Source organism: Strix aluco, chromosome 28 (genome assembly GCF_031877795.1).
Source record: "Strix aluco isolate bStrAlu1 chromosome 28, bStrAlu1.hap1, whole genome shotgun sequence".
Classification (NCBI taxonomy): domain Eukaryota; kingdom Metazoa; phylum Chordata; class Aves; order Strigiformes; family Strigidae; genus Strix; species Strix aluco.
Window position 1 is genome coordinate 6,379,405 of NC_133958.1, and position 19,473 is coordinate 6,398,877.

The 19,473-nt window shown below is 54.3% G+C and overlaps 2 protein-coding genes across 4 annotated transcripts; both read right to left on the reverse strand.

Annotated features, from left to right (window-relative positions):
* Window positions 1–6: 6 nt before the first annotated feature.
* RAB11FIP1 (RAB11 family interacting protein 1) lies at window positions 7–14,745 on the reverse strand. Of its 3 annotated transcripts, none has more exons than XM_074808050.1 (6): window positions 14,405–14,745; window positions 10,799–11,241; window positions 9,542–10,334; window positions 6,296–8,602; window positions 5,022–5,127; window positions 7–3,186 (listed from the first exon to the last, which is right to left on the reverse strand). In XM_074808050.1, the coding sequence occupies exons 1-6, from the start codon at window positions 14,743–14,745 to the stop codon at window positions 2,968–2,970; spliced, it is 4,209 nt and encodes a 1,402-aa protein (XP_074664151.1). In that variant the 3' UTR covers window positions 7–2,967. The 3 variants fall into 3 exon arrangements, with proteins under 3 accessions (XP_074664151.1, XP_074664152.1, XP_074664153.1); XM_074808051.1 differs by lacking the exon at window positions 14,405–14,745 and adding an exon at window positions 13,097–13,321; XM_074808052.1 differs by lacking the exon at window positions 14,405–14,745 and adding an exon at window positions 11,999–12,636.
* Window positions 14,746–16,131: 1,386 nt separating this feature from the next.
* Window positions 16,132–18,711, reverse strand: LOC141916083 (prolactin-releasing peptide receptor-like). Its single transcript, XM_074808177.1, has 2 exons — window positions 18,276–18,711; window positions 16,132–16,765 (listed from the first exon to the last, which is right to left on the reverse strand). The coding sequence occupies exons 1-2, from the start codon at window positions 18,680–18,682 to the stop codon at window positions 16,132–16,134; spliced, it is 1,041 nt and encodes a 346-aa protein (XP_074664278.1). The 5' UTR covers window positions 18,683–18,711.
* Window positions 18,712–19,473: the final 762 nt, after the last annotated feature.

A 19,473-nucleotide genomic window follows, 5' to 3' on the forward strand; every position in this document is an offset into this window, starting at 1 on the left:
GAACACTGGATTTAAGGTATATTTATTTTAGTGTTCCATGAAACCAAAAGGCATTTAAAAACAAACAGGTACCCAGGCTAAAAGCAGACAGCATTAACAGGGAGAAATACATTCCGATCCTTCAATAATAAAACAATACATTTGATTCTTAAGGCCCTTAAAGCCAAGGTGAAGCACAGACATAAAATGCCGTCCCCTTAGGCCAAAGAAAGGCTTTAACTGGCATTGCCGAGACCGAGGTGCAAGGTCTGCGTGCGACGCTTTCACGGCCGTGGAAGTCGAAGCGTGGCCGGTGTGGGACCGTGACCCCGCAGCAGGCTCCACGCCTGCGACCACCAGAGAGAACCACCCCGGGGCAAAACCCAGCCACGACCCGCGGTCCACCTCAACGGACACGGCTGTAGCTGGCGAAAAAGCTGCCAGGAGAGGATATTACAAGTTTTAAGGCTTCACCTCCAAGGAGAACACTTAAGAGCACGTATCACGCTTCGTTTCGGTGTATGTAGCACTCTTGCCACCAGGAATTCAGGAAATCCATACTCCAAAAGCATCGCACGCAGCACCACGGTGCCTTCAGCAGCCAGCGACTCAGTAGTACTGATATTGCTTTAAAATGAGCAAAAAGCAAAGAGTGCAGTCTTGCTTCCCACGTGCCCAGTTATGACTAACAATAATACCACTTTTTTGGAACCGTTGAGCCACTGTTCAAAGGCACAGCTGGTTTTTCCAACTCTCAGACCTAGAACATCAGAAAGCTGTGGAATAAAGTCTAGAAGACAAGTTTGTTAGTGGGGTATAGGCAACTATTTATTTCCAGAGATCCACTGAGGCACAAGGAGGAAACAAATTAATCCTTCATCTTCCCCACTATTTCAAGGCACGAGAAGCAGCAGCAGTGTTCAGTAAGGCCAACCAGTACCAGTCAAAATTAAAAACACCAGCCAGGAGCTGAAGATGTCGCTAAGACCTGCGTTTCAGACCCGTCATTCACAGAAGAGGGTACAGTAGAAAAGAAATAACCCCCTCACTGAAGACATCCGCTCAAATAAAAATAAAACTAGAGAAAAGTACCCGAAGCCTTAGAAGACTCTTAATGCTTAAGGCTTGTTTCAGCTCGAGCTTCCCGTGAAGGACAGCTCTGTCAGAAAAGCTCCAGACTTTGGTAGTTAGTTTACAGTAATAAAAAGCTAATTAACAGCATTTTTTGAATTTTCCAATGAATGTATACATCTCTAGGCAAATATATTAAACTACTCTTCACTACAAAAATACAGTATTTGAGAAATCTCCAGCAGTTTTCAGTGTTATATATGAAAATAGTTACCATATGAAAATAGTAAGCAGACTACTAAGAGGTTGATAGTCGATCAGCTGGTCTAGTCCCTCAATAAAGTGCTTTGCTGTAGAAAAACTGAGTTAGAACCTCACCCCTTTCGAGCTAAGCCAGGAATGACCCAACAGACCCTTCCGGAGGCAGGAGCGTTTGCTTTGGTCCTCTGCGACCCACTCTTTCAGTATTTCAACTTTCTTCTAAACCTTTTTTACAGACTCTCGCAACCCTGAGAAATCCCAGAGATGCACAGAGGCATCTGATTTTTTTTTGATCTTTGACAAGAGCTTGCCGAAAAAGCCAGATCTAGTTTTTCAGTGGAGGAGGCCGTTGTGGTGGCTGCTCGGCAGCGCCACGTCACCGTTCGCTGTCCGATGAGACGGGCGGGAGAACATCCCTGTCTCTATCGAGCTGCAAAGCGGCCTCACGGTAAGGAAGCGGACGGAGAGGTGTTGATTGTTTAGCAAAACCAGCACTCTCTCAGCTCTGTGGAATTTTCATTCCATTCTGAGCAGCAAGTCACAAAGCAAACCAAACCAGACCCGAGCACCAGTGCCGTGACTGCTCCCACCCCCAGGGGAGGGCGATTTGGTTCCTCTCCTGGCTGTATAAGGAATGCACAAAAGAAAGTGTTGTAAGGCTGATCGCCTTTGAAGGTCGTTCCAAGGTAAGCCCCAGCTCCAAAATCCAAGATATTTAAATCTAATAAACTGCAGCGGTGTAGAAGGAAAATCGTCACAGAACTCCCACACAGCAAGAGACACGGGCCACGCACGTGTACGGTGAAATCCACACCTAGTTAAGACTACAGGAGCCAGGCGTACCTTTGCCTCCCTCGTTTGAACGACCTTTGAATCAGGAATTTGAAGCCTGTAAGAGAACAGCCTCCGATTTAAAATGCACCTTCGGCCCCAGTTCATTGCTACCATTCCTATGGTAGACAAACGTACCACGACATCTCAATGTTCCCTGTAACAAAAAAGCCTGTAAACCTTCCCCTTGGAGAACTGCTTTGAAACAATATGTACTTTATGAGATCAGCTAAGCTTTGCTTCTTCCTCTCCAGGCTAAGGTTTAACTTGTGTTCAACTTTCAGGGCATTAATTACTTTTAAAATCCAGCTCACAGCCCTGGTCTGAAGCACAAATCTTTGGACTTCTCCAGTGTAGTTATTAATTATTTTTTTTTTAAAAACAATCAAATCCTCAAGCATAAGATTTCATATTGCACTACAACCTAAGGTATGGAAAGAAGAGTAATTGATCTATCAAAGCTGCTACAAAACAAAACCATTTAAAAAAAAAAAACTTCATAAAGGATCATCAGTGCCTTGCTGGCAAGCAAAACACATCAAAAACCCCTCATCCTTCCTACCACAGTCAGCCTTTGGATTAGATGCCTGAACGAATCTTCCCAAAGAATGGAAAGAAACCAAAAAATAAATATGATAAGTTGACTCCACTTCTGGACTCCATATACAAGACCTGATGTAACTAGTAACCAAACTGAGAGTTGCTCAAGGCAGAAACAGGAAAGAGGTCATTTTCTGTGGGCAGCACAACCGGTACCACCTACTTCACATCGTCTCCTTATTAATCAAACTCCGCTGGCGGGACTTCAGTCCTTTGTTCAAGCTTTCACATCTTTCCAGCTTTTTTGTTTCCAGACGTTGAAACACGAAGAATGTTGGGGGTTTCTTCCATGACTCTGACAAGCAAGTTATCGATGTAGTCTTCGAGCTCACGTACCTGGAGATCTTTCTTGGTAATTGTATCCTTCTGTTTCAAGACCAGCTGGATCAGCTCATCGTGTGTTAGCTGAGCATAAGCGTAGGCAGGATCTGAAGGATCGTATTTCTGAGAGAGGGAGGAAAGGCAGGGTCATTACAGACATACAGGCACTTCCAAATAGCAGCACAATGGTATCTGGTAGCTGGCTTGGGGGATTTAAAGCACCAATGAGCAACTTTACACAGAGCGTTTGCAGAACCACAGCTGCTCTTCAGAAGTATTACCATGCTTGGTATCTTTTAAAAAATTAGTTCCATCCAAAGGATGTTTCGGAACATCAATCACCAGCACTTTAGGATCAGGAAGAGCCGGCTGCTCAGAGCCAAGCTGCACAACAGCCAAGGCACTGACGACAGGGAGCGGCTGGCAGGCCAGGCAAGCTTTCTGCTACAGAGCACCTTTGGGCCGTTAGCAAACCCAGCCTGGAAAAATTCATACGAAACACTATCTACTCATGCACTCCCGGGATGCGGAAGAGCTTTTCAAAAGTACCTGGAGGAAAAAAGAGCAACTGCCTCAGAGTCAGCGTGTGCTACTTGTGGCACAGAGACACGATTTACAGAGCTTAGGCAGCCTTGTCCAGAACAGAGGGCAGGCTCAGAGCGAGGCGGACGGTAACCAGGCCATTGGTTTTAGCATAAAATCTTTGCACAATGTCAGTTCTGTAATTCAACTCTTCTCCAATTTACTTTGAAAGAATGTCCTGCTGACTCCAGGCAAAGACACATGGAGGTTACAGCCGTGCACCATCAACTGCCATCGTTTGCAGATGAGCACTGGGACAGATACGGTTTAAAACATACCAAAGGCCAGGAACGCCAAATTCAGGTGAAGCAGCAATGAACACCCACCTAGGCCTTTGGCATTTCCTTCCTACTGTAGGTATCGCTGTGAAAACACAACACAGCTTCTCTGAAAAGTTTGCTTTTAACTTTTAAGCAAATCTGACGGGTACTCAGCAGCTTCTGCCAGTTCCTCCAGCCACCTCCTGGGACGTGAAACCAGAACTCCAGCCCAGGCTTTTCTTTCCCAGAGAGCACGTGTACAACAGGCTCGCGTGACTGCACCAGGCACGACTTCTTATGCAGAACAGAATACTAATTACACGTTTTCAACTCATTCAGAATAGCAGCTCGTCAGTTTGATTCATCTCACTCGCATTTTCTTCTTTCCCACTTAACGCCAGAAGGAGGCACTGCAGTTATTTCGGTACTAACTTTTCATTTTCCCCAAAAAACCCTTAGAGACAATAACGGTACCCAAGGTTTTTCCCTGCTGACCCAGAGACGCTTCTAGCCATTCTGATCAACGTGGCTTTTAAGCTACACCTCAAGCCTGGAGGTCTCTTTTGAGGCCAAGATTATGCAAAAAGCTCCTTTAAATCTGCGTTTTGAGGCCAAGTTACACAAGCTGCACAGCTACGCTTTCAGGAAGCAGCCGTGCCTTAGTGGCAGGCGCCTGCTCTCTCGCTCTGCACAGGGTATTAACACAACACGTTACAAGGCAACAGCCACCCTGAGGTTATTTTTCCCACCTTCTCAGCTTTAAAAGCCACATACTTATTTCAGGGTGAAAATGAGCTTTGGGGACTAATCACGTCTGACAATAGTGACTAATTTGTCCAATCTTCTGTGCAGATCCAAGTCAGGCAGCTCCCGGCGCAAACAAGAGGCACCAATTCTATTATAGATCAGTTTGCAAGAAAAAAAAAAAAATTAAAGACCGTCTCCACCTTTGGGGACTGACAAAAGGGAAGTTCACGCTCCCCACAGTCTAATAACCACAGTTCCTTTTCTGCTCAGGATATATGAGATGTGAGCCTATGCAAATTATCCTGAATACACGAACTCTGTTCAGTTTACTGCTTAACTTTTGGGTTAAAGTGCCACTGTCCCCCCTACCTTCATGTTCATCTCGAGCAGCTTTTCATTCATAGTGCTGATGACATTCAGGTTTTTACTTTGAGACTTGTTTGCTGTGGCATTCATTGGCTTCACAGGATGGAGTCTGTAACATTAAAACAGGCTCATGTTATTTAGGCAGTACATGTAACACCAGCACTACACAGATCTTCAGACTAAAAGCAAATATAGCAAGAAATTGGGGAAAATTCCCACCCTTATCTCCAGAGAGATAAGAGATTCAGCTTTGGGAAGACAAGGCATTTGTGTCTCAGCTAGAGGCTTTTTTTAAAGTATACCCCAGTTCTCTTTCTACTGTCCTTATCGACTTAAGGAGATAAAGCAGCAGTAACAAGGGACATCCATCCTGAATGGTACGTCACAAAGAGAAGGCAGGTCTGTCTAGACGAGACGGCAGGACACGGCAGCAGTTACTCTGATCTCACACACTAGTGTCTGAGCCCGACTGCCCTAACGAGAACACATCTGTGGCTCTTGCAACATATCAAACACATCTACTATCCCGGGACAAGCATGTATTACGCCTTTTCCAATCTGAACTTAGGCCGTAAGCTGCCAAAAAGCGCCATCTTCATTTGCTCGAGCAGGATTTAGAGTGCCAATTTTAATACAGGAAGAAAATTTTACTTGCATCTCGGCAAATGCTGGCCCAGAAGCGTCCCAGACCCCCGACGGAGCTCTGTAGATAAAGGGCCGCGGGCTGACAGGTCGGCAGCGCTGTTCCTCGGGTCAGGCAGCGCAGCAGCGGCTGCAGAGAGCTCCGGAGAGCAGCCACGCGCTGGGGGCAGAGAGGGGCTTGAGCTGCGCTTCACTTCGAGGCTCAGGAGCCCCGTTCGGCCAGGAGAGGAAGCATCCTGGTTTATCAGGCTTCCTGGGACCGTTCTCCCTCTTCTGACAAGGGATGAATTGCAGCCCATTCCCCACTTGATGGGGTGACCCTGTTTCTTAAACCGTGACCAAGTGTCCCTGACATTTTTCCAAAGAGAATGTGATGAATGTCAGGTCCCCTGGAGCACTCTGGGCACCCTTAATTACACCGATTTCTCTGGTGCCAGCAGTGATCCTACACTGGCACCACAGGCCCCGGGCCCCGACAGATCCACAGCCCAGAGGAAGTTACGGCTGGACGATGCCAGGTCACTGCAAAGCGCAGTAAATCCCCGCAGCTGGAGACAGCTCTGCGCTCAGAGAAGGAAACGCAGGGCTCACGTCAGCACGGAGACACTTTCCGTGTACTTCCCACGTTCTCTCACCTGTGCTTAGGAGACACGGTTTCACCACTCTGCTGAGTTTGGTTAGGGTATGTTTCAGAGGGTGAAACCCATGCCTGAAGAAGCTTCTTCTTGCCAGAATTTCCTGCTTTATCTGCGAAGCCCTCGGCTGTTGGCTTTTTCGGAGACTCTGCTCTACGACTTGGGGTGTCAGAGAGAGGGAAATGAGAGGAAGAGTAGGGCTGGCAAGGACTTGACAGGGAGGAAGAGGAAGCAGAAGGCTCAAAGAAGTCACACGCTGCACGCTCCTCATCACCTGCACTTATTTTCAGTTCTTGTTTCTCAAAATGACTACTACGCTCCCTGGAACGAGACGTCATACCCAAGCCTGCGTCAGCTACCTGGTGACTGGCAGCGTGACCACCCGCTCGGGCGGGCAGCACGGGGGATCCGCTCGGCTCACCAGCACCAGGAGCGCTCCCTCCTCCTCCTCCCGGAGCAGCCGGGGTCACTTGGGCGCCAGCAGAGCGCTCTTGCAGCTCTTCATGCAAAGGCATTAAACCTAGGGACTGCTTTCCAGTCTCTGAAACGTTTTTATCACCTGCAGTGACACCACAGTTCTCCTGACAGTCACCCAGCAGCTCGTCATCGGAGCCTCCCTCCGGAATAACTGGAAGACCAGCCAGTTTGGAACCACGGTCTCCAGTAACGGGAATGGCAGACTTTAGAATTGTAAGACAGTCAAATAAATCGTTGTCACCTTCGTTTTTTAAACGCCTACTAGTGCTGTCATCTCTGAGTGTCACTGAAGGAGTGACAGTCTCTAATGAGCCACTGTGGGGGAGGCACCCGTGAGCATCTGAGGCTTTATCATGAGGTAATGGGAGCCCAGGCGCAGATTTTGCGCCATCACCTGAAAAATGCACGTCACTGCTTAACTCACCAGCCGGAGAAACCGGTGAGCACTTCTTCGGAGTTAAAAACAGCCGAGGTGCTGGCTTCGGGGCCCCACCGCCAGCCCCGCCCCCCCCGGCTTCCCGAGGGGACGGCGCACAAGCTCCCCGGGTTGGTTTGGCAGCTCCTACTTGAGAAAATGAGTCATTTTTATCAAGCGGAGCTGCTTGGGGCTCTAACACGGGCGCACACTCTTGCCATCTCTTTTCACCAAAGCTCTCCTGCTTCTCCTTCAGCTCACTGTCGGGGGAAGGCTGTTCAGCACCCGTCTCTGGCAAGAGGCCACCACTACACTTTGAGAGACTCACAAAGCCCTCGTCGTCCTTTGTGCCGGGCTCAGCATTTACACCACCTCCCTCCCCCCGACCCCGAGCAGCGGTCTCGCTGTTTCGGGTGGGACCTGTGCTGTCACTAGAGAGCTCTGATGGTGGGCAGCACCCCGCTTCCAGCTCACGAGCAAACCCTGCTCGCTCTCCTGCTGCACCTGAACCCGTAAGTAACATTTCACCGACATCAGAACCCTGCTTTTCACCTTCCTGCCCACCCACATCCTCACCACCTGATGGAACGCCCTCCGACCCATCGGGGACAAGGGACATGGATTCCCTGTTGTCTAGATTCCTGCTCCTCAAAGAAGTCTCAACCTGAAGCTGGGGAGAATCGCGCTGCTTCTCTGGAGCCAGAGCAGGGTTGTCAGGTGTGAGAGGCTCCGATCCAGCTTTGCCATTACTAGTTAAAGCCACGTCTGAAGAGCTCCCCGAAGCACCGCGACCGGAGCGTTTCAGCTCAGCAGGGTGCTCTGCTGAGGAACAGTCTTCACCACGAGGAAGGCAGAAAGGGGAAGAGCTGGCAACAGCTTTAAAACCTGGCGCTTCTGCTCCCCACCCGAGCTTGGACACAAAGGGATTATTGTCATTAAAATGACAATCAGAGGGGAGAGAAGGAGCAGGTGGGCGAGAGAGACCCCGGGAAGGCCCCGTATCAGAGCTTTCGGCACCGTGGCCCCATGAGCTCTGTCCCCACTCAGAAGCAAAAGGATTATTCCCACTACCAGAGACGTGCCCAGGAAGAGGCGCTTTGGGAACAGAGGCTGCAAGATGATGGGATGGAGGGAAACGGGCAATTTGTTCGGGATCCAGGGCTGCGGATGCCCTGTCCCACTCGGCAGTAAAGGGGTTCTTGCCATTCAGAAGCTCTGCAGCAAAAGGAGGAGAAGTAAGAGATGCAGAACTAGTAACGTTCTCAGAGTCTGGCACTCGGACTTTCTGTCCCGTTTTAGAAATAAAAGGATTATTGTCGCTACTGATACGGTGTACAGAAAGAAAAGCAGGAAGGGAATCAGGTGCAAGAGTAGGAAGCATGGCTTTGGTTTCCTCCTCTGAAGACACGCCCAGTCTGCAAAAAGGGACAAAAAACTCGCATGTCACTTGTGGATGCAACACGAGGCAGGAACAGACAAGCGTTAGCACCAGACTCCATCAACTCCTAACGCTGGAGATGAGTTACACTCGCAAGAGACCCCAGAGCCTATCGGATAGACTGTGCATGCTTAAAGGCGTCTCTACAAAGCGCTCGATTTATGTCAGAGCACTTCTGCTGTAGAGTTCGCAGAGGTTACTGCGGTAGCTGCTTTTAAGCGCCATCTCATCTTTTACACCCCAAGCAATTTGATTAGTACGACACTTCGTACGCAGGAGGTTTAAACATGAGAAGCACTGAAAATAAGGAGTTAGAAAGAGACACAAAATGTAGCCTTATTAGTAGGACACACCCATATATATATAAAAACCACACACACTTTTTTATATATATATACATAAATGAAGGATAAAGGAGCAGAATTTCCGAAAAAGCCTTGTGTATAAATTCACACAAACGCCCTTCACGTTGCTGTGAACAACGCCAAAAGCAGAAGGGTTCCAAGATTAACGCTTTTGAAGACCACAGCCAAATACAGAAGAGAAAAGTAGAGACGTTAGAACTGGTATTTCAGCCCCTGGGTACGTTCAGGCCGCAGAGCTCAGAAGAACGTTAGTTTCTGCAAAAGATCCAGCAAGAAGAGTCACCCCTACAGTACCTGCAGAGACGCTTGCGCTCAGAGAACCACTATTTCGGCATCGCTTACAAGGAACACCCCTCCATCGATCTCTTTTTCACACCGAGAAAGAACTCGGAGTTGTTATTTGTTATCAAAGCGCCCAAAGGCCAGGTGCAAACCACGGGCACCCTGCGGAGCGGGGCGCTCCTGCCGCAGAGGGGAGCAGCCCGGTTAAAGCCCGCGGCGCCCGCGGCTCATCGCGGTTTGCGTCAGCCTCTGAAGCAAACGCCACTGACCTGGGCTTGACAGCTTTGGTCTTCGCCGGCGCAGGAGCTTTTTCAGGTTTCCGTTCTTCCTCGAAAGGGTTGAGCGGCTGCTTATTTGCAAAGACCTCTTCTGCGCGGTGACTGTCTTCTGAAGGATTCCCTCTGCTTAAATCTGCTGGAATTTCAGGATGTTTGGACTCTTGTTCACTCTTCGCTTCTGGAACTTTGTTCTCCTCATCCTGCAGGATCCTGCCAGGAATATTCTCAGCATCACTGGTCTTCACCAGCTCCTTCTTCCCAGTGACCAGGGAGAGCAAGGCAGACTTTTTGTGGTCCGTTTTTTTGGTCTCTTTAATAACCTCAACACTCGGAGGAACGCTGGTTTCCAGGTATTCTTCACTGCCAAGCAATCTGTATGACGGCAAAGTCACAGATTTGAAGGTCTCCAAGGATGCAGACCCAGAGAACGCATGACTAGGAGATGTTCTTCCCGTCTCTTCAGGTCCTTTAGTAGGTCTGGAAGACAGGTTCTCTTCTGAAGCAAAGAGCTGCTTCCTCCTGAAGTTGTGAGGAGAGGGGGAAGAGGCTGGAGTGTTGTCCTTGGTCGTGCTCTCTTCCATGTAAACGTGACTGCCGTTGATACACAGACTAGACTTGGAAACGGGATCGCTTTTGGATTTAAGGCCACTAAACAGAGAGAGCCCTTCTTTCTTGGTGTGGTTAGTGACTACTTGGTTGAGTTGCCTGCTGTCCAAAGTAGCTGTTTTACGAGATTTAAATACAGGAGGAGAGGACTTCTCTTCCAGGGCATTTCCAAAGGCTTCTGGAAGAAACAAACGGGGAGAAATTCAAGATGTGAGAACATCCTTTCCTCTGACACTCGCTACTGACAACCTCAGCGCTTCACCGTCATTAACGGATTGCGGCAACAACCCCCAGCGTGACTCTACCAGCCGCTTCCAAACCTTCTGGGTCCCCGACCCCCGCCAGCCCTCAGAGACGGGTCTCACGCGCCGTTCAATGACCTAAAACCACCACAGAGCACTTACCGTGGGCCGCGCCGCCAACGCGCGCAGCCAGCGCCCGCCCAGCCCCACGGTTTCCCCGATTCCCCCGGGTAAGCTTGGCCGCGTCTCCCGCCCGACGTGCACACCCGCCACCGCGGGCAGAAGTGACTTTCTACGGATTTGTTCCACGAGGAGAATTTAACTAGCGCTCTGAAAAGTGCGGGCAAACCTCTGGAGAAAGGCTTTGTGCTTCCCCAGCGCAGCGAGTGCCTATACTCACTTTCTGAGGTCGGAGAGGTCTCGGACTCCTCGTCGTCCCATTGCGACTGGAAGTCACTGGGCCGGAGCCGAACCCTCTCGGTGACGGGCTGCTGCGTCGGCAGGACTGACATGGACTGGGAGAGGGAGGTCTTCTGCAGGCCAGGTTTGGAAAACAGCATTTTGAACTTCGATTTCTTCTTTTCCTTCTCGACTGATTCATCTTCGCTGTCAGCGGGGGAGTGAGTGGTGCTGGGAACGATGGCTGACGCCGTGTCGGAAAGGCCACTGCTCCTCTTCCCCTTGAGCTTATCTTTGAGCTTGCCGAAGGGAGAGCGAGACTTGTCTTTCATGGACAGATCAAACATACTGGCTGTCATGTTGCTCCTCATGAACTGGATATCCACTTCGATCTCCCCTCTCTCCTTTTCCTTTTTCCCTGGTTTGGAGCGAAGCTTGTACCACCTGCAGAAACAACGAGATTTCTTTTAGTTCTTGAGAGGCACAGGTAATCTAGAACAGAGGGTGTTTATGTTTTAAAAACCAAGTAAGTCTACAGCGTTAGGAAAAAAAAAGAAAAGCCTTTAATCTTACAACTACGTCATAATCATACGGCCTCAGGCCCCAAGGAAAACATTTCCTATCGCAAATAGAAAATTAGTAAAATTTGTTTTAAAACCCAGACCAGGAAGGGTTAAAAAAAAGAAGAAAAGGAACACAACATGGAATTCCTGTATTTCAGCTCAGCCACCCTCTTCTGTGCTTTTATCTGGCTTCCCGAAATCCGCAGAGGCTCGGACTTTGAAGTGGGTTCGAAAGAAGCTGACACTGGTACCAAGGAGCTTGCACACACGTCCCACGCCCTCATACCTTTCATTCCAGCTTCTTTTCAGTCGCTATCTTAATGCCTCTTAAGCTAAGAAACCCCTAATCAACCCGAGGAGAGGCAAACCAAGCCTCACAGACGGGCTGGGGATTTCCACTCACCCCTCCCAGCTCGGGACTGGAGCACACCAGGACGGACATTCCCCACGGACAAAACCTTCCCCCTTTTCGGAAAGGCAGCTCCACAACATCGAGCGCTGCCCATCAAACGCGCGCTCAGGGTATCCTAAACTGCAAACCCACCCTCCGCACGCCGCTATCGCGCGTGCCCAACTAACCACCCGATAACACTCAAACCACAGTAGGGCTGGCAAAGAAAATTATCAGCGCTGCGCACCAAGATCTTCCGTCTATCGCTGGAGCCGCAGAGCTCCCGACTCCACAGAACCGGTAGGAAAAGCCGCCTGGAAAACGCCGGCGTCTCCCTCCTCACCGGCTGCTGCACGGAAAATAAGGGAAGCGAGCAGAGCCTGATCTGCCCCCCATCAGACTGGCACTCCCATCCTCTGAAGGTGCCCTGGAAGCGGTGACAGAGAATGGGAAAGGCGAGCTGCTTCAGAGAAAATTCAAAACTAATGAGCATTAACTGGAGGAGATGAATTCCGAAATCTGCTACTGAGAAACACACGAGAGGGAAATGACGCTCAAGCACCACGCTCCAGGTCGATGTTCAGACCCGACACCAGCACCAGGGAAGGGCTTTTATAAGATGTTTGGCTTTGTCAGGTCCCTACAGCCGCAGTCCCGCAGCGGCAAGCCAGCACGGGGCACTTTTGTTCTAAACCGCGTGATTTCTGGGAGCATCCTGCATTCGCACGGTGCCACAATTCATTCTGCACGCTCTCTGCCCCGGGGAAAGCGCAGGCCCTGCTCTAACAGCACCCAAAATGCAAACTACGTGTTCAGCGAAAGGCGGCTTAGCCCTGACACGGGGCCGTCGCGCGGAGAAGCACGGTAAATAACGTACCCACAACCTCCCCGCCAAAACTCCAAAATATAAAATCTTAATTCATTATGTTGGTGTGCACCTGTCAACCAACGCGCGTTTATTTTTCAAATAAAACCAGCCCTTTGTGGCTAGACATCACGGCAGCGAAGCCATGACAAAAGAAAAAGGCTTCAAACAGGAAATCAAGGGCTGGGGGGACGACACCAACAACTGGAAAGATCTAAAATTTTCCCAGGAGCATCAAAGTTATATTTTCTTTCCCCCTCCCCTCAATTTTCCTTTGACCCAGACACAAAGAAAGGAGCCTGGGATGACCCACGGCGCTCGCCTCGCTGGCTGACAGCACATCCCCCTCCACACTGTAAACACATTAGTGCTTGACACAACCTTAACGACAGCCACGTTCTAATTAAGGCTTCATAAACCCCGACGGCCCGTCAAGAAACACGACGCAGATCTCAGCGTTGGCCGAGCCGGTGTTAATACCTGGATCTGCTCGGGTGAGCAAGAGGAAGGTGACTCACCCGCCACCACAAGCCACATTACAAGGTGCTGACTCCCAGTAAAACCCTCCCAGTAACCGCCCGGGGACTCCAGCACAGCCGTCCCGTGTTTGTGTTCAAAGGAGCAGGTATGACACAGAGCTGGCGCCCGGCGTTAAAGGTCTCCCAGGTCGGTGTCCTGCTGACAGCAGTGAAGCCAGCCCGCGGGTTACCGACTCTCACACGCGCTCTAAGTATTTATTAAAAAAAAAAATACGTCAACAGCTGGCTGTAGCTGCGGTCGTTCTCTGTCAGAAGGCAAAAGCATTTCAAAGACGTGAAGTTTCTCGGGTCAGTCTGGCTGTTCCCAGCGTACGCTGTCAGCGCTCGCGTGTAAATATTTAAAAATTAAAGCCAAGCGCGAGGCAGAACTGCCTGAACAACCACCGGCTGCGTCTCCGCGGCAGCCGCAGGCGCCAGGACCCCCAGGCCTCTTCCCAGAGGGGAGGCACCCCCGAGCTATGGGACCCTGCCCCGAGGGGTCACCCCATGGGCCCTCCCAGGGCATCAGGGGGTCTCCGTGGGGCACAGGGGTCCCCCACAGACCCACACACACCCGTGGGGCACAGGGACATCCCACGGGGAACTGGGGTCGCCCCATCCCTCTCCCCAGGCCCCGTGGGGCACACAGGGCCCCCCCAATCCCTCTCCTCGGGCCCCGGGGAGCACAGAGCACCCCCAGTTTCCCTCCCCAGCCCCTGTGGGGCACAGAGCCCCCCCCCCGACCCTCTCCCTGGTTTCCCCAGCCCTCTCGGGGCACAGAGCACCCCCCAATCCCTCTCCCCCTATCCCCCATCCCTCTCCCCTGCCCTCGTGGGGCACAGAGCCCCCCTAGTCCCTCTCCCTGCACCCCCGATCCCTCTCACCGGCTCCATGGGGCACAGAGCCCCCCCCAACCCCTCTCCCCGGCCCCCCCATCCCTCTCCCCTGCCCTCGTGGGGCACAGAGCCCCCCTAGTCCCTCTCCCTGCACCCCCGATCCCTCTCACCGGCTCCATGGGGCACAGAGCCCCCCCCAACCCCTCTCCCCGGCCCCCCCATCCCTCTCCCCAGCCCTCGTGGGGCACAGAGCCCCCCTAGTCCCTCTCCCTGCACCCCCCATCCCTCTCACCGGCTCCATGGGGCACAGAGCCCCCCCAACCCCACTGCCTGGTCTCCCCATCCCTCTCCCCCGTTCCCCCACAGCACAGAGCCCCCCTCAGTCCCTCTCCCCGGCCCCCGTAGGGCCCAGAGTCCCCCCGCCCCGGGCCCACCTGGAGTCCCGCCGGCCGCCCTCGGCCCTCAGCGCCGCCAGATCCACCTCGGCGCGGCCCAGGAACTTGTCGAGGCCGACGAGGGCGCGGTGCAGCACGGTGAGGCGCAGGGCGGCGGCCCGCGGCGGCGGCGGCAGCTCGAAGGTGGCCTCCTCCCGCCAGACCGGCTGCCCCTGGCACCGCTCCGCCACCGACGTGGAGAACTTGTCGCGGCCCAGCGCCATCACGGTGTAGGCATCGCTGCCGCCGCCGCCCGCCGCCGCCTTGGCCCGCAGCCCCCGCGCCCGCAGCACCGTCACCTGGACGTGGGTGGGCGCCCAGGCCGGGGCCGCGCCGGACATGGCGGCGGGAGCGGGGGGGAGCGGAACGGGGAGGGAGCGGGGGGGGGAGCGGGAGCGGAGCGGGGGGAGCGGCGCTGCCCGGTGCGCGGTCCCGGTGCGCTCCCGCCCCGCCCGATCGCCCCGCCCCGCCCCTCTCGCGAGATCAGGGGGCGGGGCCTGCGGGAGGGGCGGGGCCTGCGGGAGGGGCGGGGCCTGGAGGTGTGTGTGCGCAGGTGGGGGGGGCGTGTGTACAGGTGTGTGTGTGCAGGTGTAGGTGCAGGGGTGTACAAGTGTGCACAGGTGTATGTACAAGTGTGTACAGGAGTGTACCGGAGTGTGTGGCGCGTACAGGTGTAGGTACAGGGGTGTACAAGTGTGCACAGGTGTATGTACAAGTGTGTACAGGAGTGTACCAGAGTGTGTGGCACGTACAGGTGCAGGGGTGTACATGTTTGCAGGGGCGTACAGGTGTCTGCACAAGTGTGTACAGGGGTGTGCAGGGGTGTACAGGTGTATGTATAGGGGTGTGTGGCATGTACAGGTGTGTGCAGGTGTAGGTACAGGGGTGTACCAGAGTGTGTGGCATGTGCAGGGGTGTACAGGGGTGTAGAGGGGGCGTGGCATGTACAGGTGTGTGCAGGTGTATGTGAAGGGGTGTACAGGTCTGTACAGGGTGTACCAGAGTGCATGGCATGTGCAGGTGTATGTATAAGCATGTACAGGTGTGTGCAGGGGTGTGTGGCATGTACAAGTGTATGTACAAGCATGTACAGGGTGTAAAAGGGCATGTGGCATGTACAGGTGCGTACAGGTGTATGTGTACAGGTGTGTGTACAGATGTGTGTATGTGCACAGGGGTGTGTAGCGGGCACGTGTGTGTGTACAGGGGTGTGTGGTTTTGTGCACGCGTGGGGCTGCGTGTGCCCGCACAGGGCAGCGCGGGGGTTTCAGGGAGGTGTGCGGGTGGGTGTCCAGGGGCACGGGAGCTGTAGGGTGACTGCGGGGGGGGGTGTGCGGGGCAGAGCAGGCCAACCTGTCCTGGCAGCGGCTCCATCAGCTGCGGGAAAAGTGTCGGCGCTTCTCCGAAAACAATCTTGCAGGAGAAACGCCATTTCCCAGACCCGAAAATCGATTTAACGAGCTGTGTGATTCATTTAATGAAACCGGCAGCTACTTCCAGCTGTCACTCCAGCAAAACGCTTCTCACGCCTGCCCCGCGCTCCCGCGGGCCCATTTCCTTCGTTAATTTAAAATAACGAGCCCACGGGGTCCCGAGGCGAAGCGCGGCCCCGCGCGGGGGAGAACGCGGCGGCGAGCGCCGCAGACCCCGGGAGGAGCCCGCTGGCCCCCGGTCCCACGGGCAGGACGGGCACCGGGAGGGCTCCGCCGCGCGGGGGGAGCCCGGGCTCAGAGCACGGCGCCGGCGGCCCCGCCGCTCTTGGCGGGGACGATCTTCCTCTTGCAGGCGAAGATCTTGCGGAGCTCCCCGCGGAAGCGGTCGTGCAGCCAGGCGTAGAGGAAGGGGTTGCAGCAGGAGGAGCTCATGGCGAACCAGTGGCAGAGCAGCTGGATGAGGAGGAAATGGCGCTTGTCGATGAGGTTGATGTCGATGTCCCGGATGATGTTGAAGACGTGGATGGGCAGCCAGCAGACCCCGAAGGCCGCCACCACCAGCACGATGAGGCGGAAGATCTTCCTCTTCCTCAGGCGGTCGAACTCGGCCTGGCTCTGCGTGGGGTGGCCGGGCACCACCCGGTTCCTCAGCTTCACCGAGATGCAGATGTAGGAGAGGGAGACGGCGGAGAGGGGCAGGATGTAGGTGACGATCAGGGTGCCGTAGGCGTAGGCCAGGCGCTGCGTCTCCTTCTCCATCCAGAACTCCTCGCAGATGGAGAAGCCCTCCTGCCGGAACTCCACGTGGTACGTGTGGGCAATGGCGGGGGCCACCAGCCCGCAGGAGAGCAGCCAGATGCCCCCCACCACGGAGATGCAGCTGGTGACCGAGATGCGCTTCTTCAGGGGGTGCACGGTGGCGTAGTACCTGCGGGGAGAGAAACGGGGGAACCCGAGCCCCAGAGCATCCCCCCAGCGGGGGGGCGGGGGCTGGCAGCAGGGCTGGGGCCATGGGAGGCAGCTCTGGGAGCAGGGACACGGCCCCGAGCGGCTGCTGGGAAAGGGCTGGCTGGGGACAGGGGGGACGATGGTGTCCTCTGGCTCTGCCACAGGGCCTGTGGAAGCACCAGGTCACTGCTGTTTTGGGGAGCCCGGCAGCGCAGCCAGCCGCCCCCGAGCACCGCAGGCAGCCCTCAGGGGGCGACAGCAAAAAGCCGGCAACTCCTCTTTTACTTCCTCCTCCCCCGAGCATCTTCCTCTCCTCTCCGCGCTGCCTCACCTTACATCCAAGGGTTGGCCCTGAATAAGCTCCCAGTGAGGTATCTTCAGAGGCCACAATTTGATTTTAGGCAGCTCTTTCACCCACGGAATGCTCTGCCCCCCCGCCACAGCCCGCTGCCGCTTGGAATCGCGGCGTTGGCCACCACGATACTGTGACATCCGGCGGCGCGACGCGCACGGAGCAAAGCGCCAACGGCTCCTTGTTGCTCGTGCTGACATCCGAGACCAGCAAAGCCCCACTGCGGCCATGTGCTCCCCCCCCCATTGGAACGGGAGGATTTGGGCAAAAATCATCCATTTGCGATAAATCCCAATGACGTTTTCGGAACATGCCGAGGACACTGTAACTTGGTGGCTGCCTCTTTAGCGGGAGAAACGAGCAAATCGTTTTCACCCAAAAAAAAAAGGGGCTTTGTTGAAGAGCAAAAGAACTCCAGTGCTCCTGGTGACATTTCAAGCCCCCGACAAGGGCAGCACAGCTCCGCCAGCAGTCCAGGCTTTCTCAGCTCAAATTTTCCCTTTTTTTTTTTTTCTTTTCCCCTTCCCATCATGGTCCAGCCCCACTCTCCCCCAGGGGCAGAGGCAAACCAGCATGAGAAGATCTCTCAGCGCTGCCGGCATCGCACCCATCCCCGCAGGGTTTGGAGCATCTTTGACGAGAGGAGGTCTCTATGGAAACACGGTTTTTATAACCCCCCCCCGCATCAGACCCTGCCCAGGCGCACTCAGGGAGACCCAAGCGCTCTCCACCCGGGGGCCAGAACACCGCGTGATTTGGCTGCACATTTATCCAGCAAAGTATGAAGAAACGGGCGCAAACTCCGAGGAGCCCTCGCGCGAGAGCTGTGCCTGCCAGGAGCACGGACCTGGCGGCCGGTGGACCGGTTTCCATAGAGGTGGCTTCGTACAGGCAGGCGTGAAACTGCACAACATCATTTCCCGACGCAAACCGGCAGCCGGCCGAGCACCCCGCTACGCTTCGTCCCCCCGAGACCGAGCCCTGACGCTAAAGAAAAGGTTGCAGAGACCGCCAAGATCCCCTGGATTTTCCCTTTTCCAATTTTGAGTGTTTTGGCACTTAACACCCCGAGCAGCGGCTTGAGAGGAGCAGGGGGACAGACCCAGACCCTCAAACCACCCGCCCCGCCGCCACTTACCTGTCAACCGCGATAGCCGTGAGCGTGAAGACGGAGACATAAACCGTCATGGGCTGCATCAGGAACACGAAATAGCACAAAAACTTCCCAAAAACCCAGCCCTGGGGGTTGAAGGCGTAGGCCAGGGTGAAGGGCACGCACGTGGCACACATCAGCATGTCGGAGAAAGCCAGGTTGCCGATGAAGAAGTTGGTGACGTTGTGCATCTTCTTGGTCTTGCAGATGACATAGAGGAGCAGGTAGTTGCCGAAGATGCCGACGAGGACGACGAGGGCGTAGCAGGGGATGATGAGGGGTTTGAAGGACTGGATGAGCTGCACCCCAGTGAACTGCGCGCTGGCGTTGGAGCGGTTCTGCAGGGCGAGCTTGTAGACGGTGGCGTTGGCCCCGTCCCCGTCCCCCTCCATGGCTGCGGCTCAGCCCCTCTGCCTGCAGGCAGGAGGGAAAACCCCTGACTCGACCAGCCTCAGCACCCAAAATCCAGCGGCCGTTTTAGGGGCCCACGGGGCGCATCCTGCTCCTCGTCACGGCTCTGCTGCGGCTGTCCCCCACCCTGCACCCGGGGAGGCTCCTCGGGACGGCGGCTTCGTCCTGGGGGCTCCTGGGGAGGGAAATGCAAAATCAGGCTCAGCAAAGGGGCGATGCCGGGGAGCAGCCCTGCATGGGGAGGGAGAGACAGCCCCGAGCTCAACAGCAGTTACGGCTCCGGGGGAAGAGGAGAAGGAGAAAAGCAACGGGGCTGACCACGGGCTCAGGAAAAGCACTTACCGAAATCTGGTCTCCCCTTTAAACGAAGCGTTCGCAGCGATCCTGCCTCTGCCCAGCCCAGCCGGCGCGGAGGGAGAGCTGCTGGCAGAAGGAAAAGGGAAGCGGCAGCGGAGCCAGAAAATAGCTCCTAATGTTTCTGGAAATAACAAACGACGTTAATGGATAAACAAATAAAGATGCTCTGCTACTTTTGCGCTGCCTCAAAGCCTCGTGCGCCTGCACCCCGCTCATCCATCCCCCTCACGAGGTGAACCAGGCTCCCCTCGAACGCGAGTCTGGCAGCAGCCAGCCCAGGCTCCGCCGCTGCTGCAGCTCAGGGGGCTCAGCCGAGACGTTTCCGTAGACCCCGGCACGGTCCCGCCGAAAGCGATGCCGGGTTGTCACGGAATCGACTGCGAAGGGAACGGGATGGGAACAAGGAGGAAATTCA

Coding starts and splice junctions, on each gene's coding strand:
- LOC141916083 (XM_074808177.1), bottom strand. CDS start 18,682: ATGGAGGGGGACGGGGACGGGGCCAACGCCACCGTCTACAAGCTCGCC. Junction 16,766..18,275: donor ACGGCTATCGCGGTTGACAG/GTAAGTGGCGGC, acceptor CTCTCCCCGCAG/GTACTACGCCACCGTGCACC.
- RAB11FIP1 (XM_074808050.1), bottom strand. CDS start 14,745: ATGTCCGGCGCGGCCCCGGCCTGGGCGCCCACCCACGTCCAGGTGACG. Junction 11,242..14,404: donor GGCGGCCGGCGGGACTCCAG/GTGGGCCCGGGG, acceptor TTGTTTCTGCAG/GTGGTACAAGCTTCGCTCCA. Junction 8,603..9,541: donor ACCAAAGCTGTCAAGCCCAG/GTCAGTGGCGTT, acceptor CCCTTTTTGCAG/ACTGGGCGTGTCTTCAGAGG.